This window comes from Sceloporus undulatus, chromosome 5, assembly GCF_019175285.1.
Source record: "Sceloporus undulatus isolate JIND9_A2432 ecotype Alabama chromosome 5, SceUnd_v1.1, whole genome shotgun sequence".
NCBI classification, from domain to species: domain Eukaryota; kingdom Metazoa; phylum Chordata; class Lepidosauria; order Squamata; family Phrynosomatidae; genus Sceloporus; species Sceloporus undulatus.
Window position 1 is genome coordinate 149,280,030 of NC_056526.1, and position 26,897 is coordinate 149,306,926.

General features: G+C 38.8%; 1 protein-coding gene across 6 annotated transcripts in view; it reads left to right on the forward strand.

Annotated features, from left to right (window-relative positions):
- The window catches only part of INPP4B (inositol polyphosphate-4-phosphatase type II B), a 345,664-nt gene that overhangs the window by 53,598 nt on the left and 265,169 nt on the right, over window positions 1-26,897 (forward strand). For 3 of the 6 annotated variants that reach the window (XM_042470360.1, XM_042470357.1, XM_042470356.1), the window contains exons 3-4: window positions 14,558-14,669; window positions 17,495-17,559. In XM_042470360.1, coding sequence (XP_042326294.1) covers window positions 14,558-14,669; window positions 17,495-17,559 — 177 coding nt within the window. Of the gene's footprint in view, window positions 1-14,545; window positions 14,670-17,494; window positions 17,560-26,897 lie in introns of those variants that run through there. The other 3 variants (XM_042470359.1, XM_042470362.1, XM_042470361.1) reach the window with 3 other exon arrangements.

Consider the following 26,897-nt stretch of genomic DNA (forward strand, 5'->3'; position numbering starts at 1 on the left):
GAAAGAGCATGGAAATATTAGTGTTAATGTTGATCTATTGACATTAAACAATTAAAGAAAAGTAACTGTTGTTTTTTACAATCTTGAGGGGGGAAATCATAAAACTAATTTGTTGAGTAATTTTTAAAATCTTTTTTAAAGGCTGGTAATGAATTAAATTAATGAAAGCTATTAATTGTCAAACAGAAATAACATTGTTGGTATTTAACAATTAAAATAATATTTTTTTAAAAAAAGTTGTTGAAAATTTTATTAATAATTTAGAAAATTAACAAATTGTTTCCAAGTTCAATGTATGAGACATCTTATAATATCATGGGGATGTTACTTGACTTCTAATAGAACAACCAGTTCCTAAGGGGGAAGGCAACATAGCACCCTGCCCATCCCACTGGCTTATTGAAAGTTATGGGAGAAGAAAACAAAATAATCATAATTATCTAAATCAGAATCTAATAGCTTTCTGTTTTTTTCAGGTGCCTTTCCATAGTTGGCTAGATTTCTTTTATGCTTAGTATTCTGTAGGGTTTTTCAGGCTATGTGCCTGCATTCTAGAAAAAAAATATTCCTGATGTTTTGCCTGAAACTGTGGTTGGCATCTTCAGAGGGTGGTGTGTGGAATATATAAGCCTGTGGGGCCCTTGGTTTGGGAGGAAGAGGTTGTTATATGTTAATGGTGAAGTTAGTTTCTGTGTTGTACTGTGCTGAATAATAATAATAATAATAATAATAATAATAATAAATTTTCAATCAAGGCGGTTTACAAAATTACATAAACAAATATATAAAATACATAGACAATTTAATAAGCCAATACATCCACACAATACTTAACATATACAAACAAAAATTCCATTCCTTATCCCTTAACTAAAATACAATAATCAATTCCAATTTAAATTCATTAAATATTTTAAATAGATAAACTTAAAATAAGCAAGTTAAATTTTAAAATTTTAAAATAGGCAGGCATAGGAGGGACATTTGGAGTGAACTGGAGCGAACTACATCAATGAGCGGGAAGATCAGTCTGGGAAGGCCTGCCAGAAGAGCTCTTTATAGCCTTCTTAAAGGCATCAAGAGTGGTAATATGACGGATCTCTTCCAGCAGGTCATTCCATAATTTAGGAGCAGCAGCTGAGTAGGTCCTCTGGGTAACTGCAGCCAGCCTGGTCTTTCATGGCTGCAGTAGATTCATCCCAGAGAACCAGAGTGTGCGGGGTGGATTGTGTGGGAAAAGGCACTCCCTTAAGTAAGTTGGACCCAAGCCATGAAGGGCTTTAAATGTTATTACCAACACCTTGTATTGTGCCCAAAAACTAATTGGCAGCCAATGAAGCAATTTTAGTGTAGGTGTTATGTGGTCGCCTCTAGATTTGGCTGCCATATTTTGAGCCAATTGAAGTTTCCGAACTAGCTACAAAGGTAGCCCCATGTAGAGCGCATTGCAAAGGTTGAGTTAAATGGTGCAGCCTGGAGGTATGTAGTGTGGGGGATATCCAAGGGGGCTTGTGTCTATTTAATTGGTAATCCATTGTTTGTGGGGAAGCCCCTTGATCCTGGGTAGCATTAATTTGCTAGTCTTCAGTCTTGATTTTGGTGTTTTTCAGGACTGTTAGCCAAATCATGTTTATTTTCAGTGTTTCTTCTTTTCTGTTGAGGTTCTCTAGGCTTTGTGGATCCCAACGGCCTCCTTGTGCATTCTGACCTGGTAGTTGTTGGCATGGTCCAGAATGTCAGTGTTTTCCAATAGCATTCTGTGCCCCTGTTGGCTTAAAACATGTTCTGCTACTGCTGATTTTTCTGGCTGGCCCAATCTGCAGTGTCTCTCATGTTACTTGGATGTTACATTTAGTGGTCTCTATGTTGACTTGTCCATGTAGAGCGCATGGTATGTGACAAACCTCTGTGACTGTGGGTTTTTCACAGAAAACTATGGATGCTGGTCATGAAAGCCTTCGACTTCACATCTTTTATACTTTTAAGTGGCAACTTTTCAAAGCCTGTTGTTGCTGACCATAGGATATTTGTGGGGAAAAGTAAACATTGTTCATTTGCTGTACTCTCAGAGTAAGTGGAATAGTCAGGGTAGCAACCTGAAGAAAATGCACATTAAGCCTTGTAGTGTCAGTGTGCATTATCAAGGGCAGAGATTTCAGATTGGAAGGCTGCAAGTATTTCAGCTTTCCTTATATTTTTTCTCCTATGAGCATTTTAACTGGACAGAACAGTCAATATAGCAGTGCTGGGATTAGCACCTGACATACTTGAGGAGCTGGAAATACTGCAGCACCTTGGCAGGGCCCAGTGCTTCCTGCCTTGTAGACCTTTTTATTTTCTACGTTTGGCACAGTACTCTTCAACTTTGCCCAATGGCTGAATCTAACATTGTCTTGAGGATTTGTGGGGAAATAACAGCTATCAGCTCTGTTTGGAACGCTGCTGCCCAAGGTCAGATATAGACTAGGTTCCACTTACAGAGGAGTAAGGTATTCCATAGGAGATGGTGGCCTTGGCCCCCATCAAACCTGCAGCCAGTGCTATACTGTAGTATATGAAGGATTCTATAAATAAAGCAAAGTAAAAAACAAACAAATGAAGTGGGACCATCCAGGTGAGGCCAGAAAGCCAATGCAGCTGTCTTGAGTCTATGTTTTGAGGGGGAAGTGTGATGTAAGTAAAGTTAACAACAGCAACAGTAACAGTAGTAACAGCATCCCCACCTCCATTTTTGTTGTTGTTGCAAGAAAGCTGCTTTATAAAGGGGTGGTGGTGAAGAGTAAAGCAACCATAAGCAGGGAAATGGTGTCTTCAGAAAAGGATTTTTTTTCGCAGCAGAAAGAGAAATGTGCATCTACTGTTATAGGATTCCAACAGAGTACCATATTTGATGTATAGTATACTCTGACTCTTAAGACAAATATCTTTGGGACACTGTGGTGGGCATACAGAGGTTTGTTTTTATTTTTGTCTTGCAGCAGAGAAGCTCCTATAAATTTTAGTAGAAAGAAGAGAGCATTTATACCAACAGTAATAATACAAACAACGAAACCTAGGGCCTTTTGGAATGGTTACATTCTGCAGTCATCTCAAGACAATGAAAAGTATCAGTCACAGCTGAAATGGAAAATAATACAAGAGCTCCTAATATTGTTCTTGGGGGGCTTTTTGCCTTGGAAGCCTTTCTCAACCTTTTTACCCTGGAGGGAACCTTGAAATAATTTTCAGGTGTCATGGAAACTCCTGCATAAAAATTATTTTACTTACAGCTCAAAATAAATGTTTGAGGATTTTTTTTTTCAGTTGCAATCTGTAGCGACGACCTTTCATAATTTCCTCAGGTTCCAGTGAACCCTTGCTGAGAAACCCTGGCCTAGATCAGGGCCAGATAAGTACTGAAGAGTTGGAAACTGAAGCCTGTTACAGACAGGCAAAATGTGGTGTGGCGGTGGCAGTACTAGGATTAGGGAGCGCGCACCATGCAGACACTCCCTAACCCTAGTACGTACTCCATATGTCAAAATGGCGGCACCCTGTATACATGGGCACCGCCATTTTGATGAGATGGATGTTTGGCGCCAGCATATCATGGCGCACTTGTGATGTCATGACGTGCGCCATTGGTGCACTCGGGCATCAGAAGTGTACCACAAAAACTGCACCACAAAAAGAACCCGGCAGGAAAAGGAGCCGCCTGCAGGCTGCCCTTTTTGGGCGGTCTGTTCCACATCTGAGACTCACTTCTGCAGACATTATCTGTAGAAAATTGGTTTGGGGCAAAGACTCTATTATGGTGAGCTTTAAGAGAGAGAAAAAAAAAACACCCCTCCATGTTAGGCATTATCACTGTAATTACCTGAAACTGCTACCTCATCATTGTGCAAAACTACATGGCTTGTAGATTAATACTGTGGCTCTTATTTAAGAAGAAAGATTGCAATAGAACACCGTAAAATGCATAAGTCTGCTGTTACTTCACAGGATCTTTTTCCCTTGGAGCTAATGCTTTGACTGTTTGTCAGCACTGTAGGTCATGCTGCTTCACTCACAGAAGAGCACATTAGTAAAATTGTCTTCAAGAACAGCATGAGTCATTTTACTCATTCAGACTAAGGCAGAGCAAGTTTAAAATAGAAACTTCGCTCTGTGCTAATAATCTTTTTTTTTTTTAAAATTCAACCAAGATAAATTAAATCAATGTGAGGCATATGGAAGGAATAAGCGCTCTTGCTGATAAACATTCCACATGTCCTTCTTTGTCACTGCACTCCCCTTCTCCCCTCCACCCTGCGACACCATTGTTACTTCAGATGCTCTTGCTGTTCTATTTTTAGCTTTCTTGTTATTTATTTGAACAACTGAATTAAAAATGACACAAACAGATGGAATGTACATGCGGGAAAGGCAGGGGTGGGACAAGAATGTGTAATGTTCGTCAAACAGGTAAAAGATGTCAACGAAAAGACTAGCGAAAATAGAAGATTAATAAAACAGTGGTAACACTTTCAGTAGAAGAACTACTGTTAGATAAATAGCTTTTGACATTCTGTTAACAGTTCAGACAGGGTTTGGGGCTTTCTTGGGGGGAATTACTTATTGTTGTAGCATGTTTCTGTAACAGGTTTACAAAAGAGCAACAAAAATTGTGTGATTCTTAATAAATATTCAAAATAATATTTTTGTTGTTGGCTTCATATGTTTGTATGTTGTGATTTGGATTCCATGTGTGTTACCAAGTGGCCAGTTTCAGGTAACTCTGCTCTATATTGTGCTCAAATACAGAACATGTTTTATCAAGACTGTAGAGCCTTAATGTGAAGGAAATTTTAGTTTTGGTCAGCTTCTGTGAACATAATATGGATTCTGGTAGGATATTTTAAATTGTTTTACTTTATTGCCATTAAGAGGTTAATATACTCTTTACCTTCTTGCTATTTAATAAAGGTGTACGGTTCAAGATGATCAGCAGTATTACAGCTTGGAATATATTTTAAAATTGCATGTAGGATTTCCCCATTTAAACAGTTTTTATGCAACTGAAAATAGTTTTTCCTCATATTTTTCTGCTAAACTGCATTAGAGAGGTAGATAGTATAAAAGATAGTAGTATACACTGTTTTAGCATTTGTTTCACCTGTATTGGATTAGCTGAAAAATACTACAGAGAATTGCAGGGACCATAAAAATTACAATCAGTGCATATCACTTGGATGGTGTTCCTACAGTCTCTGCTGCCAGGTTGGCTTGGCATACAGTCTCTTGTCAATGACACTATTGTCTATATGGTCATGCTAAGATAAGTCTTTGGGATAATTCTAATTTAGATTGTGGTGAACCTTTTTAATGGAATAAACAGATTACCTGTGGGATTTATTCTTTTATTAGTTGATGGGTCCATACCAAGAATTTTTGTCATGTTCAACATAGTAGGCTATTTATCAAGTGGAAATATGTACAGTTCCAATACTTTTTTTTTTTTGGCATCTATATGGTGCTTTTCAGCATATTGACACTTCCCTCCCCCCCCCCCACAGTTTTCCAGATTTTGTTGTGTTACAGCTGAAATTTTAATGGTTTTACTTGGCATGTTATTACTTGATAAGATATTCATCACACACTGTGAAGGTGCAGATCTTTATTGTAGCACATGAAATACGTTGGATCCACCATCACCACATGCAGTCCATGTGACACTAGAGGGTTTTTAAATCATGAACAATACTGATTTGAAGGACCAGGTATATATACTCAAAATTGGGTTGTGCTGTCAAGCTGTGTCCAGCATGAAATATACAAGTATTTGTCACCAGGATGAGAATGTATGCAGCCTCGATTCTTTTGCTCTTTCCCCCATTGTATGTTTGTGCATAGTAAGAAAGCCTCTGCAAACTGGATTTTTTTCCAGTAAGTTATGCGGTAGTGAATTCTGAAGTGCTTCATTTTAGGCCTTTCCTATGGAAGAAAAAATTTACTAATCATACGTAGATTATCTTATGTACCAATTGTACTGGCATGGTTGCCATGTTGCCTCACCAGTATAAAACTAAAACTATTTATGATTTTGAAAACTAGATGGACAAAATGTGAACCATTGCTTGCCAGCCATATTTTTGAGTCTAAAATAGCAAATCCAGTATTGCATAAGAAGAAATACTGATTTTCCTAGATGGCGAGGGCTTATACAATACTGAAAACCTTTATCATTTAAAAAGACAATTGCAGTGAAGGTGCTACAAAGTCTAACTGTTTTGTGGTAAGTTCAATGCAAATAGGACTAAAAAATGTTGTTATCTAATTTTGCTAGTTCTGAACAGAGTCCCCAAGTGTTCTGTCTCGGAAATGAGAGTTGAAAAGAAAATAATGAAAGCTGTATTTTAGTAGGATAGAAACTAATGAAGAAAAGAAATAGGAACACTTGATATAAAGACTGCTTTCTTATTTGAAGCTATAGATTTAAGCTTTTGTGTATTTTATTACTCCTTGGCTGGGGTCCACAAATCATTTCAGTGCATAGTAACCAAAAACATATTCTATTAACCAGCAAGAATGTAGTAAAAGTGCATCTAAATACATGCTTTTTGTTTTTCTTCCACCAAGTGGCACTCTCCCTATCCCACAGAATGGAGGGGGGGCAGTATTGCATATGGTATTATTTCAAAACGAGATTTAAAAGGGAGATAGCTTTCTCAGCCTCAATTGACAATAATAACAACAAGTCCAAATTTTTCTTCCTTCTCTTCACAACCCACACTTTTCTTTTCCTATCTTAATTGGCTTCCAAAAGGATCTCGTTCTTCTGTTTGCACTTCCTTGTTTTCCTTCCTTTCTTCCTTGTATGGAAAATAGGAGGAAAAAAAATAGGAGACTGAAAATCAGAATCCAGTTTCCAATAGGCAGTAGGGTGGGGCTGAGAAATGGAAAAAGACTACAGAATTAAGGATGCAAAGAGAGAGAAGCTGTCTGTGACTACTATTATTTACTTCTTTCTTGAATGAGAAAGTGGCTTACAATTAAACAGAACAAGTATAGATACATACAAATTATAAACAAAATGCAAGTTACACCAATAATGTAATGTAATTGTGATTTAATTGTTATTTTAAGGGGGGGAGGGTAGAACTTGGGACTATTATGTACTGTTATTTTATTATATATTGAACTGTTTTACTGTAAGCAGCTTCGGTCCTAGTTGGAGTAGGAGAGATATAAATAAAAGATTATTATTATTATTATTATTATTATTATTACAGTCGGCCCTTCTTATACACAGATTTTGTATACACAAATATAAGCATCCATGGTTTGAAAATGTTCAAAAAAAGTATAACTTTCAAATATCAAACCTTGATTTTCCTTTTTTTTTATAAGGGACACCATTTTGCTATGTCATTATATTTAATGGGACTTGAGCATCCACGGATTTTGTTATACACGGGGGATCTTGGAACCAAACCCCAGCGTATAACAAGGTCCACTGTACTATTACCAATAAAAGAAAATTCAGAAGCACCCACTCGTGGACTGTCTAGAATAAACAAAAGGTCTTTGAGAGCCAGTGGCAAGATAACAGTGAAGTAGACAGTCTAGCCTGTCTTCCTTTGTATATGAGTGATTACTAAGAAAGCCTTATTTACGTATAGCATATGTGATCTCCAATGACAAAGGCAGTGTGACCCTCTCTATCATTTCTTGTTTGAAGTTAAACACCACTTATCATTGAAGACTCAAGAAAACCTTAGAAAGGAAAGTAGCAACAGGGTTAGATAGCCCAGTGGGGGAGTGGCCCAAACTGCCCTATCCTCTACCAATCCTGACCCATATTTAAGGATATTTTTCTGTTTCTTCTCTTCTCACTTGTCCTTTTTGAGCTCTTTCTGAGAACGAAAATAGTTTAGATTTGCACCCTGTGTAACTTTGATCTATGTCACAGGCATAGATCCACTAACCACTGCACAGACTCAGTATAATTTCTTAGGGAACATGAGTGTAATTGTGCTCTCCTAATCATGCCCTGCTTGTGAACATCTTATTGGTATTTAGGCAGTCTTTGTGAGAAAAGAATGTTGGAAAAGAGGCCTCTAGCCTGACCCAGTGCCCCTCTTCTTAGGTTCTTAGGAAAAAACTGGTGAGTCAGTCAGTCAGTCAGTCAGTCAATCAGTCAAGTTATAAAGCAACCCTTCCTCTTGTTAGAAAACCTACTTGCAGTTGAAAGAAGTGGTAGGAGTTAGATTGCAGATAGTGGTAAATGGAGAGGTATTTAGTAGGAATGTATCCACAAATTGAGGGATGGAACCTGAGACTAAAAAGGTTATACTGTATAGCAGTAGCTGTTTTGCAAGTCACACACTCTCAGAGGATGGCAGTGGCAAACCTCTGAAGAAACTTGCCAGGTAAACCCTGTGTTAGGTTTGCCTTGGGGTTGCCATAAGTCAGAAATGACCTGAAGGCACACAAGAACAACAATGAGCTTTATGCTAGGAGAAAGGTAGTGCTGCGGGAGGAAAGCAACAGAAACTGCTTGGGAAAAGCAACCTTGTGCTTGAAATGGGAGAGAAACCAAAACACACTAATTAGCATTATCAGATAGAGTGGCAAATGCCAGCCATGTGGTATTCTCACAAAGGGGACAGATGACTGAAGGAAGAAGCCCTACAGACCTAAGTCAAGCACCCAAAAAGAATGGCAGCTGGTGGCTTCTGTATCAATGGGCAATGAATCTGTTCTGTATTTTAGGATGAACTTTAAAGAAAATATTTAAGGTTCCCCAAATAGGTCTAGCACCTTGCTTATTTCTTTTAAAGTTTGGACTAAGTCCCTGACTGAAATCACCACCCTACTAACATGGAAGGCACCAACTACTGTTCAGTTACCTTCTTCACATTTTTCTAGTATTCTAATTTAAGAAATTAATGCACATTCCTGCTCAGATGTATCAACGATAAAGCCTCTGGCCTAATGGCCAGTCAGCTTATTGAAGACTGCTGCTTGGCAGTCATCCTAAACTAACAAAACATTGTTCATTATTTATTCATTTTATTTTATGGAAATACGGATCTTGATTTGATGTATATTATCTGGAGTGAAGGGTAGCTGCTGTATAGGGAGCTGGTTATTTGTAAACATATATCAAGGATGAAGGGCTGTGAACATTTGCTGACTTTTATGAAATGTGGTGATGGCTACTGACTTTGACATTTACATATAGTCAAAAATTAGTATCACTTTAAATCCAAGAAACCCAAATCCTCTGCATATTTTGGTTCACCCAACCTCATATTCTTGTGCATCCATTTTAGCAGAATAAAATTTAAACAGAGTATTCTGATTCATAAGAATTCTTCATTTTAGAAGAGACTCCTGTTCTTGTCATCATTTTTGTATGTAGGTTATGAATAGACAAATAAGATTCATGACTGCAAATCATAACTTTCTTTAGCCAACTAAACAGGGTTAAAACAGGGTGTCCAAGTTATGAGCATTGCATATTGAGTATGGTGAGGGTGTGGGGACTCCATGTGTGTGGAGTTGCTAATGTAATTCTCACTAGTTTGGACATTTCCCCCCTGAGTATGCTGAGCTTATTTATCTTCATGTCTAATCAGGAATGAAAGGTGCTGCTGCAGGTTTTAAGAATACAAAGTGCCTTTCAGGCAGATTTTGCAACTGAAGTTTAAATACCTTGCTCCTTAAATACACTCAAAATCATTAATGCTTAAATGCCCTCTCAGATCACTGATTGGTGAATTTCTTTAGCAATTGCAGTAGTGGCAAATTGGTGACAGTGCAGACACAATGGTTTCTAGGGAGTCCAATGTGCTTCTCACAAACTTGGCAAATTGGCTAATCTACTGCAGTCTTGACAGTTCACAACCCTGTAATATTCTCACAACAGCCCCTGGTGGCTTTCATGTCAGTATAATGCTGAATCTGCTCAGGGTTTTGGTTTGAACTATAAAGGAATAACCCAAGGTGCTGAATCCTATCTCCAAAAATTGCCTTGGTGCCTTGAAAAGCTTTTTTAAAGTTCAGGCTGCAACCCAGTACAGATTAACCATCTCATTGACATGAAAGCCACTGCAACCCAACACAGATTAACAATCTCATTGACATGAAAGCCACTAGCAACCACTGCAATGTCACCCAATTGGATGGCCTTCTAGGCAAATGACTAAGATCATTCACACAAAATAATACTTGAATTCTAATAAAATTCAGTATAAACATCATAAAAAATTAGCAACAAAAGCAACAGTAACAAAGCCCAGAAGATTTGGAAAAATACACCGAAACTATGTTCACTTTATGTCTACAGTGACAATATCAGTTGGACATCTTTAGAAGGGCATTCCAAAGACATGGCCTCCTGAGTAGTAGCAGCCTATGTCCTGTGACCTCCCATCTAGCCCTCTGAAGGTGGGCAGGTGCCTAAGAGGGTGTCTTTAGGTGGCCTTAGTTAATAGACAGACTGGTATGGGAGAAATCACCCTGATTCAAAAAGCTTGGTCCAAAGCCAAATACAGTGGGCCTGCCGTATCTACAAGCTCAACCAACCATGGACTCAAAACATATTTTTTTGAAAATACAAAATTAAAGAATAAATGGATGGATGAATGAATGAATGAATGAATGTGGAAGAACCTTGAAGGTTGAAGTGGATGGCTAGTGGCTGAGGTTTGCCTCCTCTCCTCCTCCACTGCAGTTAAGGGACTGCTCAGCCAGGCTGTGGAGGTCATCAGGAGAGTCACTGGGCAAAGGTGATTTGGGCTCCTTTTAAATTTTAAATAAGATGTTAATCTTCAATTTTTGGTATCTCTGTGGGATCCTGGAACCAACCCACATGAATATGGCAGGCCCACTGGAATAGTGCCTTATCTTCACTTGGCTTGGACTCATTATTGGCCCCATTCCCACTGGAACTGGGCAGATTCGGGGGGCCCCCTCCCGAATCTCTCCATAAGTGAGTGCCCACTACAAAATGAGGGGCATTTTAACCTGAATGCCTTCTTCAGAAATCGGGTTTAACATGAAGCCGCCTGTTGTCAATCAAGAGATCATCATAGGTGACGTTTGCAGCACTCATTGGGGCATCGGAAGTGTGCTTCCCCCCTCCTTTTTTTTAAAGAGCCAGGCACAAAATGCACCAAAATGGGCATATTTTGTCAAATTTAAAAATCTCTTTTGTGTGTATGTGTGTGTGTTGTGGGCATTTGGGTCAGTGCAGGTTATGATCTGCCCTTGGCCCCATTTTCAAACCCAAAATGCAAGCTAATGCATCCTGTATCCCCCACTCCTTGCCACCCCAGAATGCCTCTTACACATGTAATAAATAATAATAATAATAATAATAATAATAATAATAATTATTATTATTTCCTCGGAAATGCCAGAAAAGGATGCGATTGCCATGCATTCTTTTTTGCTCTTAAAAGCAATTCAGGGCTACCCCTGAATTCCTTAAGAGACAGTAGCAAAAGCATGTATCATTTTGCCAATTTGCCAAATTGACAAGAGCAACAAATGTAACATTCAAATTGTAGCATTCATTCACAACTCTTGCCCTTTGCAACATTTCCCCTTTGCTGGTAGAGCAAATAAAAAGGAAAGGGAACAAGCTGCTAGCCATGTTCTATCCATCTATATATCTGCCTCAAGAAAAAAACATGTGCACATTTTCTCAAAAATAATTTAAAAAAAATATAAAAGAGGGGGGGAAGGTGCCTGATGGGAGCTCTGTTCGTGCCCTGCCTTTGACCTGAACTGAACTGACCCCTTTCCTCCTGCTACATTTTCTTCAGAGGAGCTTTGCCATTGCCTTCCACTGAGGCTGAGAGAGAGTGACCTGTCAGTTCCAACTGACCCATGGAATCAATTGGGAATAAAAGGGAAATGCAGCACAGGCATTCTGACTGTAGCATCCTCTAATAATAATAATAATAATAATAATAATAATAATAATAATAATAATAATCCAGGAGCAAGAGGAAATGAAAGTAGCACAAGCAAGCACACAGAGATGTCACCCAAAAAAATCATGCACCTAAATTGTCAAAAAATAAAATAAAAGAGGTTCCTTCTACAGCCTGATTTCCCTACATCCCTCCTCCGGCTTAGCCCCACAGCCCAATTTCCCTTGGCAATCCTCCTCCTCCTCCTCTTTCCTTCCAACCCTCCCCTCCCTCTGAGCTGCCCTGGCTCCTTCATCCTCCTCCTCCGTTATAGAATGCCCTCCATGGCTCCCTTCTTCCCACGGCTCCTTCATCCTCCTCCTACTCCTCCTCCATCACTTTCTCCACTCCCCCCGCCCTCCCTCTGATAGCCCTTTGCAGCCCCCGTCAGTCACCCCGATTTTCCCTTTTAGCCTCCTGTCACCCTTTGCCTCCAGATCCCCTTTTTCCTTTGGCTCTTTCCTCCTCCTCCTCCTCCTCCCCCTCCCCCTCCCCTCCGATGAGGGGAGGGAATGCTCTGACCTCTGCCCGCCCTCTGAACTTAATCTCTCCCTGAATTTGCCCCAATAATGATCGGGGCAAGCTCATATTTTGCAGAACCCGGGTCTTTTCAGAAAAGATGGATTTTAGCCCGAATCTTGATACTCCATGCCAAGGGGCATTTCCTTGTGCAAGCCTCGACATGGATTGTGACAGAATCGGGCCCAATATGAACTTTACATGGAAGAATCGATTTCAAAACCGGGTTAAAAGGTTATGTGAATGGGCCCATTGAGTCAGCTAAGCAGCAGTACTGCTCTGAAGGACACATATAGTGCAGGGATTTTTCCTATTCTTTGGTTCTTGTCTCTTTCCATCCACACAACAGGAACTGTTAGAATTGTACAAGAGTGTAGTTTGTTTATCTGACTGGTCATCTGTGAAATAAATTGGATTTGTTTTAGCTTAGGTTTTCCAGCTCTCCATTTTCCTTTTATGTTTAGGAAGTACAGTCTTAAGAAAAACTTTGAGTATTAGATTAATTTGAAAGCCAGCATGGTGTAGTGGTTTGAGCATTGGACTACAACTCTAGAGGACACCCCCCCCCCACTCAGCCCTGGAAACCCACTAGGTAACTTCAAGGAAGTCATACTCTCTCAGCCTCAAAGAAATGCAAAGGAAAGCCCCCTCTGAACAAACCTTGCAAAGAAAACCCATGATAGGTTCGCCATAATCTGGAAAGGACTTGATGACACACAGCAATAACAAGAATCTTTTTTGACCTGCCACCTATCAAATGTCTTGTAAGAACAACATCCCTTGCCCCCAGTTAGCATAGGAATTCTGATTGTAGAAGGCTCGAGCTGTAGTTGAACGTACTTGGAGTGTGAAAGATTACAGAAAGGTTACAGAATACCATTTGTAAGTAATGAGCTATGCTGGCTCTAGCTTTGTTCGTTTCTATGAACGTCAATTTTTCATTGTTGGACTTGGATTCATTCAGCTTCAGTTCATACTCATTACTTCCCATTGACTTTGCTCTCTGAAGACACTTCCTTTTCCACAGTATAATACTACACATTCTCTGTCCCAGAAAACCCTGTGATAGGTTTGCCTTAAGGTCTCCATAAATTGGAATGACTTGAAGGGACACAAAAGCAACATAACGATTAATCCACTCATAGTACAATCTGGTTCATGTCTCCTTAGAAGTAAATTTGATTGTGTTCAGCCCTGCTTATGGGAGTTTTGTGGCTGTAGGATTGTAGCCTAGAAACAGCTTGATATGATTTTAAAAAGTTGTTTACAGCAGGATTTTACAAAGTTGATTATTTCTTTAAACAGGAACTTATAAAACCGCAGGTGGTACAAACTGCTATGCAAGAGACATTTCTCTTTCTCTCTCATACACAGAAGGTGCAGAGTCATTTAGGTTGGTGCCATCTGTGATACATCCATACATTAAGCAGAAGAAAGAACAGAGTCTTATTAAAATTCTAGTGTTATAGATAGTGAGGCAGTGGTAAAAGTGCAGATCATCACCAGGACAGTCTCTATAGTAACAGCCCCAGATAAAGTCTGAAAGTGTGGGTTCCTATGTTGATCTAAAATAATGTCTAGCAGTTTTTATTTCTACCAGTAACAGATCTTTTATAGAGCCACCCACAAATAATTATGACAGGATTTGCTTACAATAATGTTTCACTGCAGGAAAAATCAGGTCCTCTTCCAGGGGGAAAATAGCTAAACTCAGAAGGAACATGGGAGTCCAAGAAGGGTGGTAGTCAAATGTCATCAAATCATATAAATCAAATGCTGGGGGCGTGGACCCTTTTAAGCTCTGCTCCACCAAACTACTGGTTGTGATTCATCTGTTCAGAAATTTATGCTAGTTTCCTCAATAACTTGATCCACAAAGCTGCATAAGATGGAATGACAGCAATTGGTTGATGGACCAAAGAAAAGCTACAGAAAGATAGTAGGCTGTAACTGTGCACTATTACACTGTCTTCTTGTTTTGTTTTAATGTTGCAGTTGATCTTATCTGGTGATTAGAGCTACCACACTTTCAAACAATTCATTAATATCACTGTTTTTATTCACTTCCTCCTCATCATTTCATGACCATCCAGATGCAATACAATGCTAAGGAACTTGCTTCACTGGCTACCAGGCCATCATCTTGTTTTGACAAAGAAGGAAATCTGAAGATATGCAGAGTATTTGGGGATGGTAAATTTATAGGTAAAAGAACTTTGCATCGGCAGTTGTCTGTGCATGAATGCTTGCTGTTACTGTTTTAGTATTCACAGATTTGCTGGTATAATCCATTTTCTTTTTTGCTAATGGTTGAGTGCTGCTAAACACCTTTCTAAGAAATTGCTTTTCTGCCACAGCTTTGGTGGATTAGACTCTTGCTGGTATATGAAACACAGATGAAGGTAATATTCCTGCTGTTGGCTGCTAACTTGATTAATTTAAATTGAACAAAGGGAGAAGTTATCTTCTGTTTTGGGCCAAATTACAGTACTAAATATATGGCGAGCATTTCAGGGGTAAGCAGGGTTTTACTAAGGATGCAGAAATCCTTCATTTGTGGATTCTGTGCTTGGACATATGTAAGTGGAACAAAGTTTTTTTTATTTGTTTAATAGGATGGTCATGATATGTGTGCTTCCTGTTTTACATCTAGCCATTCCTTTTGCTTTGGTATCATTGACATGAAGCTAAGAAATGAACAAAGTCAAAATTCTGCTTTTAGAAAACCAAATCATGAACCATGAAAATCTGAATACTGTGGCCTTTGTAAATTAAGTCAACTTTCATCTATTTGTCTACTTTGCATTGTGTACTGTTGCCCTACTACTCATGAGCAAGTGCAAAAACTGCCCTTGGCTACTAAATAATCTTAATATGCTGCCTCTTTATTTTTGGAAAATTGTCTAGACTCAGCCATTTATACTTAATCCAATTTATATTATAGTTTATAAATGATAGCAGTTCAACCCACTGTTTCACAGATGAAAGCAAGGATCCGATTGTAAAGATCTTAATATCATCCTTAGGATAACATTGTGATCTTCCATCCCATTCAGTATTACATTTTGTTGAAGGCTCTACCACACATACTGTTTTCATTGAACTACGTAGGTAACGAACTGTAGCCTACTTGGAACTGCAAGCAAAGAGAGGGAAGTTTCTTTTGATGAAGATAAGATAGAAAAACCTGTTAAGAGCATTTCAAATACAACTTAACAGTATGTGATATAGTAGACTAAGGTCAAAAACATTCCACAGAAATAATCAAGTTTGAGACCACTATAACTGCCCTGGCTCAGTGCTAGGGAATCCTGAGAATTATAGTTTATTGTGGCACTAGAACTCTCTGACAGAGAAGGCTAAATGTCTCACAGAATGACACTTTCCCTAACATTGAGCCTGGGCAGTTAAAGAGATCTAAGACTGGATATTTGTGCAGCGTGTTTTGGACCTAAGACTCAGTTTACATGGAACATCTACTAGGGAGAAGATACACCCCTTTCTCTAATCAGAGTGGCAACATCTGGAGAGCACAATGAGGATGCTGGTCAGAATTGATGGGTGTTGCAGTCCAGCATTGCCTAGAGAGCCAAACAACATGGTTTTTTGGGGGGAGGAAGTAGTCTAGACACACTGTGCATCAGCCATTGAAATCCACGAACACCTGGACAATTTCAACAGGAAAGAGGAAACCCTTAAAGTAAACAAGGTTTGGCTACCAGTACTGAAAGATAACAAGATAAATACTCATCAAATGCAAATGAGAACTCTCCCAGCAGACAATGAGCACTATCAAACAGACATTAATCCTCTTGTGCAGACCCTCACACCCTGAGGCCTGCCATTAGCAACAAACAAGATACATGCAAATCACTCCTGTCTTTCCAGGTCACACAATATATATAGCCAAGTCCTTTCCAGGCAAACATTCTCTGAAGATGCCAGCCACAGATGCTGGTGAAATGTCAGGAAGAAACTCTGCTAGAACATGGCCATATAGCCCGAAAAACCCACAAAAAACAATATAGGATCAGTTATTTACAAGTAAAAAAGAATGGTAAAGTGGAATGGCCATTGGTCAACAGGGTACTTAATGGTCTTTTGGAGTGGGACTGGGGAGATCATTTTTGATTAATACATATCACCTCAGTTATAAATGTAATAAATCATCACATTTGGAGGCACCCTGTGTATTCTGTTGAAAGAAGCTCTGTACTTCCCAAATCTCTGTCTAGAGGAACCATATGGAAATTTGACAGATTTATTTTCTTTACTTAAATGGGGGCTGAGCATTCAGGATGTTGACTTTTGCACTTCTACAGAGCTGTGGAATATTTGCAGCTAGGAAGCAATGCTTTCAGCAAATTCCCTTTCCCTCCTGAGAAATTAAATACACTTCAAATAGTGCAAGTGAGTTTTGTTCGATTAGTTGGATTTCTCTCCCCCCCCCTTTAAAAAATTAGGTGTTATTGAACATAATCATACATGGGGGGAAAAACAGCTTTAGGAAATCTATGTGGCATGCTTTGTTGGCTTTTAACAAATTATGTTAATCTCTTGTATGCAATGATAGTCACCCACCTTGCATGCAGTGTATTCCATCCTCTACTTATGTCCAAGCTGTCTGTTTCAGAAGTGGCAAAAATAACCCAACCAAGCAGGAAATATTGTCTGGATGATTTCTTGTGTAAATTTAGGGTAGTAAAATGAAACAGGTTAGTTCAGTAGTATTCTGATGCAAACAATAAAACGTTGCTTCCCAAGAAGGTTGCTCTCTGAATCCCTTTGCAAAATGGAAATAAAAAGAAAGAAAACCAAATGAGTAGCTGCAGCAAACTCCAATTTTGTCAACTACATGTTATACATCAGCTGCCAAGTGAAGCTGACTTTTCATTGATGATTCCCCTCTACCCAGACTCCACCCATTGCACTGATTCTGGAAGAATCAGATGATTGGAGAAGTGTATTACTATTATTTTTATTTTATTTAGTCAGTCAGTTAATTAATACTTTATTTCTTCTGCATGCAGAGCCAAGGGAGAGATGGTGTCGTCTGAAAGGAAATCTACTGTTTCTAATGAAAAATAAGACGAAGGTAATTTGTTTTACATCTTTCCCCTTTCTTCATGTTTGGGTCTTTCTCCCACATTTACTTAATTTATTTTTTCAATTTGTTGTATTGTTTGAGTTAGCCTAAATGTTGTTTTCCATTTGCCTTTATAGTTGATTTATAAAATGTGAGACATTCTTCAGTAGCATCAACAATGTTTGATTGGCTGCACCAGAAATGACTGGAGGCCAAATGGTGCCCTAATTTGACGTGTAAAAGAAGATGTCAGTCCAGATACTCTGGCAGAGTTATGTTACATAGTTGAAAATAGGAGCTACATGTCAATTTCTGTTGTTATTACATAAAGATGGAATTTCAGATCTCTGCAAGGCTTTTCTGGGGCAGTTTATTCTGAATATTCTGTTTTGAATATTCTCCATTTGAGGAGAAGGTAATTGTGCATATTTGTTTTACTGATCTATTAATTTTAAGAAAGACACATTTTTAGAATTGTTAATTCGCATTTAATTTTGGGAGGAAATATAAAAAATAAGTCTGATCAGTCATGTTTGCACAAATTTAAGTCAAAAATGTCAGAGTTTAGATAAGTTACCTTTTCATATTTCAGTTCACAGAATTATCCCAGCCAGCAAGCAACTGGCTATGTTGACTGGGTAATCCTGGGAATTGTAGTTCTAAAATGCTTTCTGTCTAAGTGAATGTTTTGCAAAAATTCTGGCTAAATAAATCATAGTGTGAATTATCTGTGTGATAATGCATTCAGCTGTTCATATACTCTTCTTTTTAACAAGTGAGTAAACCTTTGTATGTGGATAGCTTCAGATGATGTCTGGACCTGAGATTATAGTAAAATGCACCCAAATAAGCCATGATTGTCAATTAGCTTTAAACCAAGGCTTGTTATTCATTTATAAAGGCTGGTTTCTTAGAGCACATTTAACCATGATCCCAAACTGAAGTATCATACATAGCTACCATATTTGCACTGTTTATCTGCTGTTACCAAGGAACAAATGGGAGTTAGGCATAAGGAAGCAAAACATTCACTTTAGGATTTTTTTTTAACCAGACTATTTTGTTCACATGATTGAGACCAATGTTTGTGACAGCTGATACATCTGGAGAATATGGAGTCAAACTTGGAATATGCAGTAAAGAAAGTCCTGTTCTTTTGTATTGTTAGATCCTGACATACTAGGTTTGGGAGGGAACACTCAGGATAGAAATCGGTGGCAGTTTTGTTCAATTGTGATTTTCTTCTTAAATGGGATAGAAGCAGCTTGACCTTTTTTTTAAAAAAATGAATGTGGGAGAAAGCAAAAAGGAAGATTAATCAATCTCCAACATTCTAATAATTAACATTATCTCTATGGAAAATTGGAATAATCTACTCTTTTTGCTTTTTCCTACCTCAACATGTTTTAATCATTGTTTACTGGGACAGATTAATTTATACAGGAAAGTGGATTCCATTACTTGTGGCATGATTGCATCTGTGTAATAAATCAGTATTTTCAAGTGCTTTTCTGCTCCTTGGAAGACTAGAGATATTTTTAAAGAGACAATTGAAAAGTCAGTTGTTTCTTGGAGGCTTATTTCAGATATTACACCAATTTGAATAGCTCATCAAAATAGAATTAAGTGGCTTGTGGAGTATCTACTCCAATTTGGATCGTGCAGGTGTAACTTTAGCCAAACTTAATTAAATTGAGGCTTGGAAATACAGTAAAAATATGGGACTGCACTTAGGTCAGGGAAAATCCAATATAAAGGTCAAAGCTTATGTCCATGTATACACACACATTGTTGATTGATGTTTGTTTTCTTTTGTTCCCCATTGTTTCTTGATACTCATAGGAGACAGCTTTAGGATTTGATGTAAGAATTTAGTAGTTTAGTGTTACTGGTCAATGTTGCAAACGTCAGGTGTGAACTTTTTCTCCTACATTTTTATTCTCGAAAAGCTTTTATTATTGAAAACAAATTTAAACTAGGTATCTCCTTTATTTGTCTTTTTATCAGGCAAAAATGGTTGTGTACCTGTTCATATTTTGTGAAGATATCAATGAAATGATAATCCTCAACAGATCTAAACCTATTGAGTAATGGTATTACATATGTTGGTTAACCTTGGCAAGTGTATGGTCAAAAAGTCTAGGGGGGATGAAAATAGGAAACACAGTAATTTTATTAAAACAATATGTTGCAATGAGATGCTAAAAGGAAATAAAAATCATAAAGTATATGCAATGCTATAAACAAACAGGCTTGTGCTGGCCTGTAAGCCATGCCCTAACAAACACAAGGCTAGTGTTGCCAGTCAGTACTAGGCTTGAAAACTGCAAATCCCAAACAGTATAACAGAACATAAGGAGGTGTCAAACATACAAAATGCCAGTACAATGGCAGATAAATTCCTTTGCACCTCTCAGTAAAAAATTAAAAGGGATAGCACAGTACGCCCATTACAACTGCAAAGTGAACAAACAGAGACCAAATGCGTTTCGACTATGCGTCTTCATCAGTGGTCATGGAAAACTAATATTGCAGCCTTGTAAGGTATATCATATAATATGTAGGGACATCCAGTCACAGTAAGCAGGTTGTTGGTCCTCTTGGACCTACAGTGGTACCTCGGGATACGAAATACCCAGGTTACGAAATTTTCGGGATACGAAAAAATCCCATTGGAAATCATTGTTCCGGGTTACGAATGTTTTTTCGGGTTACGAAGAAAATTTTTGGTGCTTTTTTCGGCTTTTTCGCACGAAACGCGGCTTTTCCCCATTAGTGCCTATGGCAATTCGGCTTACGAAGGCTTTTCGGGTTACGAAAGCGGCCGCGGAACGAATTACTTTCGTAACCCGAGGCACCACTGTAGTATGATGCCAAAGACTTGGATGTCCCACATGTAAATACAAACCCTGAGGTTAACCTTGGCAAGCCATTAGATCTTGGACAATTTAGAAATTATTCTGATTTTCTTTTTCTGCCCTATGGGGGAGAGATCAGTAAATCTGTTTGAACAGAAGGGTTTAATTGCACTTAATTGTATAGATGATGTGAGCCAGTGTGATGTGGTGGTTTGCATGTTGGACTAAGGAGGCCAGGTTTTGAATCTCCATTCATTCGTGGAAAACCACTAAGTGACCTTGGGGAAGGTCACACTCTCTTAGCCTCAGTGGATGACAAAGGCAAACCCCCTCTGAACACTTCTGCCAAGAAAACCCCATGACAGGTTCACCTTACGGTCACCATAAGTCAGAAATGCTTAAAGGCACACAGCAACAATATATAATCATTCCTCCAGATTCACAGAGTTAGAGGAACAGGACCCCTATGAATATGGAAAATTTGTGAATAAGGTAAGCCCCTCCCATCTCCTCTCTGATTCCCCCGCCCTCCCTTGCCTTTAACCAGCTCTGGGAATCCTTTTAAAGGGACAGGGGGAAAAGAGGCACAGGTGCATGTGTTGGAGCATATGTGATCTGGGATCAACATGCAGAAGACCTATGCCAGGAACAAGATGCCACAGAATCTCTGCTGTGAAGTTCGGTGCAGGCTTCAGAGGAAAAATCTTTCCATGCATAAGCTGTCAGCAAGACAAGGATTGCTGGACTGCTGAGTTCTCACGAAGAGGTTTTATTCTTGAGTACAGCTATATACATCAGACTGACAAAGTGCTACACCAGGCTCCTATTTACAATGCAACAACACAGAGTGTTCAGCTCACTCTCTTATATACAATATCTCCCCCTGGGATTTGAGTCCAGCTCACTACTGGTATGTCACCCAGTTTCCTGTCACTTGATAGCCATGACTCTGCAGAATTGAAGTTTGCTGACTTTATCTCCTGCCCTTCTGTCATCAGCTTCCTGCAACACAGGACTCTTCAAATGATGAGTCATCATGTCTTCCAACTGAACTCAGGCTACATTTTCATTTTTGCTCCAGTTTCATGCCATAGCCACATCTATGGCATTTTCTGCTCATAGTTCAATTTACTCTGACAGTGCACCTGTGTCTCTTCTGGTGCAGAGATGAGGAGAAGCAGGTGCGTGCATGCCTCTCTTCATCCTCTGGTCCCCCTACCCTTCTCACAGCTGGATAGAGGGACAGGAGGGCATGAGGATGAGGAGAAGTGCATCTCCAGCCCTCTTGTCCCTCCCCACAGCCTTCTAGAGGGACAAGATAGTGTGGGGATGAGGAGAAGCAGGCATGCACCTGCCTCTCTTCATCCCCCTGCCCTCCTGTCACTGCCCCCCTGTCCCATTTGTGAATAGTCAAAACCATGAATCTGAAGTCCGTTCATCCAGAGGGACAACTGTAGATTCTAACATTTCCATAAATGCTTTGCACATGGTTATACCTTTTTACTGTGTGGTTTCCTTCATGATATCAGAAAGTACTATTGCAAAGTACCGTAAGTATTTTGAGGCTTTCTATTTTATTGGTATAGCAGACATTCAAAGTTTTTCCCTCACCAAGATAATAATAATAATAATAATAATAATAATAATAATAATAATAATTCGTCTTTGAACATTTGATCTTGAAAAAACTCCTGTCACATTCACCTTTTGTTCCTTGGTATCTTTAGCTTAAAAGTCATTGTACAAATATTTATTTGTCTTCTCCAAACTAACATTTTATATGCAAAAGGAATATGAAACCTAATTATGGTCTTGCTATGGAGTAATAGTTCCATGGGGCCCATTTTAATCAGAATAAATGGAAGTGCATATTTTAAAACCTGCTTTTAGGGCTTTTATTTAAAAAGGGATTTGTGATCAATAGACTGTAGTCATTTTGTGAAAAGTAATCACTAGTGTCTGTTATATCCTTCTTAGTTTGCAGCTTAATGATGCAGCAGTGAGAACTATTCCCATCTATTAGGTCAATTTGTCTCTGTGCTTGCATGACACATTTATATTGCTTAGAAACTTAATTTGTGTATTTTATGTAAATTAACTTGTTAAGTTATGTAAAGGACATAATTTTAGGTTGTGTAAATGGACATAATTTTTAGTTTACATTAGGCAATTTTGAATTCTGTTTTACTTGGTATTCAGCTCAGGTTCCCAGTACACACATGGATCTGCCAAACATTTGCTTTAAACACCAACCATTAAAAATCGTACACTTGGAAAGCAAGTTTTGTGTGAAATATTAAGGCTGCTGTGAATATATATGGTAAATTTTTAAGCCTCTTGAAAGTAATAGGAAACTCTTAGCTGTGTAAGCATGGAGGTGAATCTTACAGTGTGCTTAATGATCAAGTATATTAAATAAAAACAAGAGGGAGTGTAATGCTCTGTCACTTTTTGTGTAATGGATTGCCTTTCTCTAAAGCAGTTATGCCCTAGGTTATAGAAATGCTTGTAGCAAGATGAATAACGAATGAAAACATCCACATTCCGGCAATCTCTGGCTTTCAGGCACTGTTTATAATAGCTTAACATAAACTATAGCATATATCACAAGTTTTAATGTACTGTTAGTAGTTGATGGAAAAACATGAAAATAAAATAGTTGATTGGTTTATAGATCAGTAGCTGAAGATTATGTGTGAAAGAAAAATGTGAGAATAATGGTTTATTTTAAGTGTTGTGTCATGACTTGTTAGTAATCATCAATAGATTGTGAAAATGCTATGTCTGCCTTCATAGTATACCATTGAAAAATCTGAACTTCACAGGCCTGCCATAGTTAAGTCAAAGTGCAACATGCACATCATGCATGCACGTTCCACCTACTGAAATTCTCTCTTCTATGCAGCTATTAAAAGTGCACAAGCCCTTGTTTTTATTTGGCTACGCTAAGATGCTTATTGAAAGAGTAGTCTGTACTGGCCAAATAAATCGGCTTCTAACCACTTTGAAGGTGGGGCATTTAGATGACAAATGAAGCCAAAGTGAGTGTAAAGTGAAATGAAGCCGTTCTCTAGGACTAAAAACTGGAGCAAAAAGAAGCGAGGATACTCCAACTCAAGACAGAAAATCAGCATCATTGCACTGGCATATAAATAGCCCAGCACCAGTACAGTACTGCAGAAAAGCAAAACCATGATTGCCAATAATGCAGTGGATATAATTACAACATACACAAACCAGACAGTCCAATGGGGGACATGAGGTGAAAGGGGGGGGGCTTTGCCAATGTAACTGTGGGCACACTGATATACTGTATAATAACAACAATAACAATAATAATGCTGTGGCTGGTCATACAGGTGGGTGTCCAATGGAATGGTATCTGGGTGTGAAGGAGGAGGTAATTAGGTCACAGGCAGTGTGTTTGTGCAGTGGTGCACAAGCTTGGTGGGGAGGCAACAAAAAAATAAAATAACCATGCAGCATGGCTTGATGCCGCATGGTGTGGACAACCCATGGGTGTTATGCCTGCCTTGGGAGTGGACCATGTGGACAGTGAGGTTTCGATCCACTTTCAGAAAATGCAGGATCAAGCTGCTTCTTTCTGCCCTTCTACTCTGGCCCTAAGAGACTCTCATGCCAGATAGTGGATGAGGTAGGTATAAACCTGGGGTCACACTGCTTAGGGGAAAGTTTAAAGTTTTGATAATGCTTCAGTTAAGCTACTGTCTGATTGGAAATGAAATAATGTTGGTTTGGCTAATAACCTTGAAATACAAAGTGGGGAAACGTTACATCAGATCTAGCCCATCAAAAAATCCATAACATTCTTTTTTTTACTACTACATTCTAGCACAATTAATGTCTCAGTGGGGAAAAAGAGAGAGCCTATATAATACAAGCCTGTTAGTCTGTTGCTATTTTAGTTGATATGTAGGAGGAGGGGACTTCTTCTGAGCTACCCACTCCAGAAAATGTGTAAAAAGCCAAAGCTCATTTGTAAACCTCACTTGCATATAATTAGTTTGATAGCCGTGAAACCGGTGTTGTTTAATGGAACTGTTGTAGTTATGTGATCCATTAAGCAATTTCGGGTGTCAGACTTTGGCCTGCAGCACAAGGTTCCATTTGCCAGGGAGAGGGCACTGAAAATAGCATGCCTTTTCATAGTTTTCTCCTTGCCCTAGCTTAATGTTGACAAGTACTTATTGTGTGGACACTGTCATTCTGCTGTGAGCTTCTAGGCTTATGTCCATATAGTTCAAGAGACTTTATGAGGACACACAAGTTCTCAGAGTTTTAAAAGTGTACATTCTGGAATGGAAAAGTCATGGAATACTGCATCCCAACAGCAAATTAAATGTCTTATACTTGTTAACTTTCCTTTTTTTTGGCCAAAGCAAAATATTAGTTTAGGTTCCTAGCTGGCCTGTACATTCTGATTTGTCAGACGCTTGAAAACTTCTCTTTCAAGAACACCATGCTTTGAGTGGTGAAAGAGGATTTGGCTCTGCTTTCTCAAAATCTCAGTTTTTAAATTAGTTCAATTCTAGTGCCATCACATTTTTAGAAATTCCTAGACTTGAAGAGCTTCTGTGCTCATACCTAATCTGTGAGTAGCTGGTTTGCTGTGCCTTGGACCTTGATAGTGTGTTGTATGCTCCCTTATAGCATTGCAAAACTTTTGAACTGTGCAAGCTGGTCTATTTCAGACAGATACATAATATGCTTTACCAGATGGAAGCACTTCATGCAGGTGGAGTGGCATTCCCACTACAGAAATTAAGCTGTGGCATTGAAGGGTGTTACACAGATTATTTTCCCAGAGCTTTGAAGTGCAAATGTCCATGTTGAACCAAATAGCCAGCAGATGCTGCACTGCACAGGATACTTTGAAAGACATTCAGACTTCAACTGGCTGAAAAGAAGCCCAAACAGCAAATTAATTTAGCCAGTTTCAGTTCAAAAGTTTGCTGGTCTCCAGAGGTTTACAGAGCTGAGTATCAGAAAACCATTTGGTATTCTGGGCTCTTTCTGTCAGTACTCCAGTCAGAGATGCCTCTTGCCTTTCTTCTCTCTGCTATTTAGTTACTAACGAAGCTCCTGAGAGGGCCAGACCTTTAATTAGGCATAATGAGACCACCACCTTGGTGACAAATGTTCATAAGTGATGAGGTAGAGTTGAAGGAGGCAGTTGTATGTTCTTCATGGCTTGTCTTGTGCTCCCTTAGCTGGCTTGCTGCTGAAGTGGCTGAAGGAAGATCCTGCTACAAGGTTAAATTATGTACAGTATATTATTATTATTATTATTATTATTATTATTATTATTAACCTTTATTTATATGGAATAAGGAGCGTGTGTGTTTGTGTTTTTGCATTTTGTTGTTGGTTTCAGAGGGGAAAACATTTTGGTCTTGCCAAATAGTTCCAGCAAAACAGTTATTTCAGAAGCTTCATTCATTAATTCCTGTAGAACAGCCAAACCTGTAACTCCCAGATGTACGACTGCAGCCATCACTATCCAAAGACACCATGGCTACTGACTGGGAGAAAAGGGTCCCATACCTAATATATCTCCAAGTAACAAGTAGTGGAATGATCTTCTACTGTTGTGCTATTGCAAGGCTGCTGTCATACTTTTCCATATATGTGGAGAGAATAACCATTATGTTGTTCATGGGGAGCCCTGGTGGTGCAGTGTTTAAATGCTGGTACTGCAGTCAGAAAGCTGTAAATCCTAGAGGAGGGCTCCAAGATCCACTCAGCCTTCCATCTTTTTGTAGGTTGGTAAAATAACTACCTAGCTTGTTGGGGGCAATTGGTTTACACATTGTAAACTGATTAGGGAGTGCTAGTTCACTGATAAATGGTATAGAAATGTACTTGCTATTGCTATTGCTATTGTGCCCCTAAGTGAACAGTTGCGTGAAATGACCCTGGTATCTGTTTTACAGCATTTTGATATCTTTGAGTGTCAGTGTATAATGGCATCCAAATATATTCCACTGTAGCAATGAAGTATAAGTTTCTTGATTTTTTTAGACATGGTGGTGGACATAATATGTAGAGTTTTTTTGAGAAAGGAAAAGGACAGATCTGCAGAGGCCTTGCTGTTGGTGGTCTAATCTCTTCATAATGAAAGGGGACACTAGATGGCAGCAGTAATCTCCTTAGTTGTGGGACTTTCTGATTTTGTTGGCTTTTAGAAATATCAAGACATTTGAGGTCAGTTGCATTTGGGAAGGCTGAGTTAGGAAATGGGAGTAGGATTGAAAGAAATGTCTGCTGTGTAGTGGTTCAGACCTTGTAGTGTATGGAATGGTAGTACAGTCAGCCCTTCCTATCCATGGATCAACCATCCACACTTGAAAATGTTAAATATATATACAAATTCCAAATAGGGACACCATTTTACTATGCCATTGTATATAATAGGACTTGAACTTCACAGATTGAGCCTCCATAGAGGGATCCAGGAACCAAACCCCA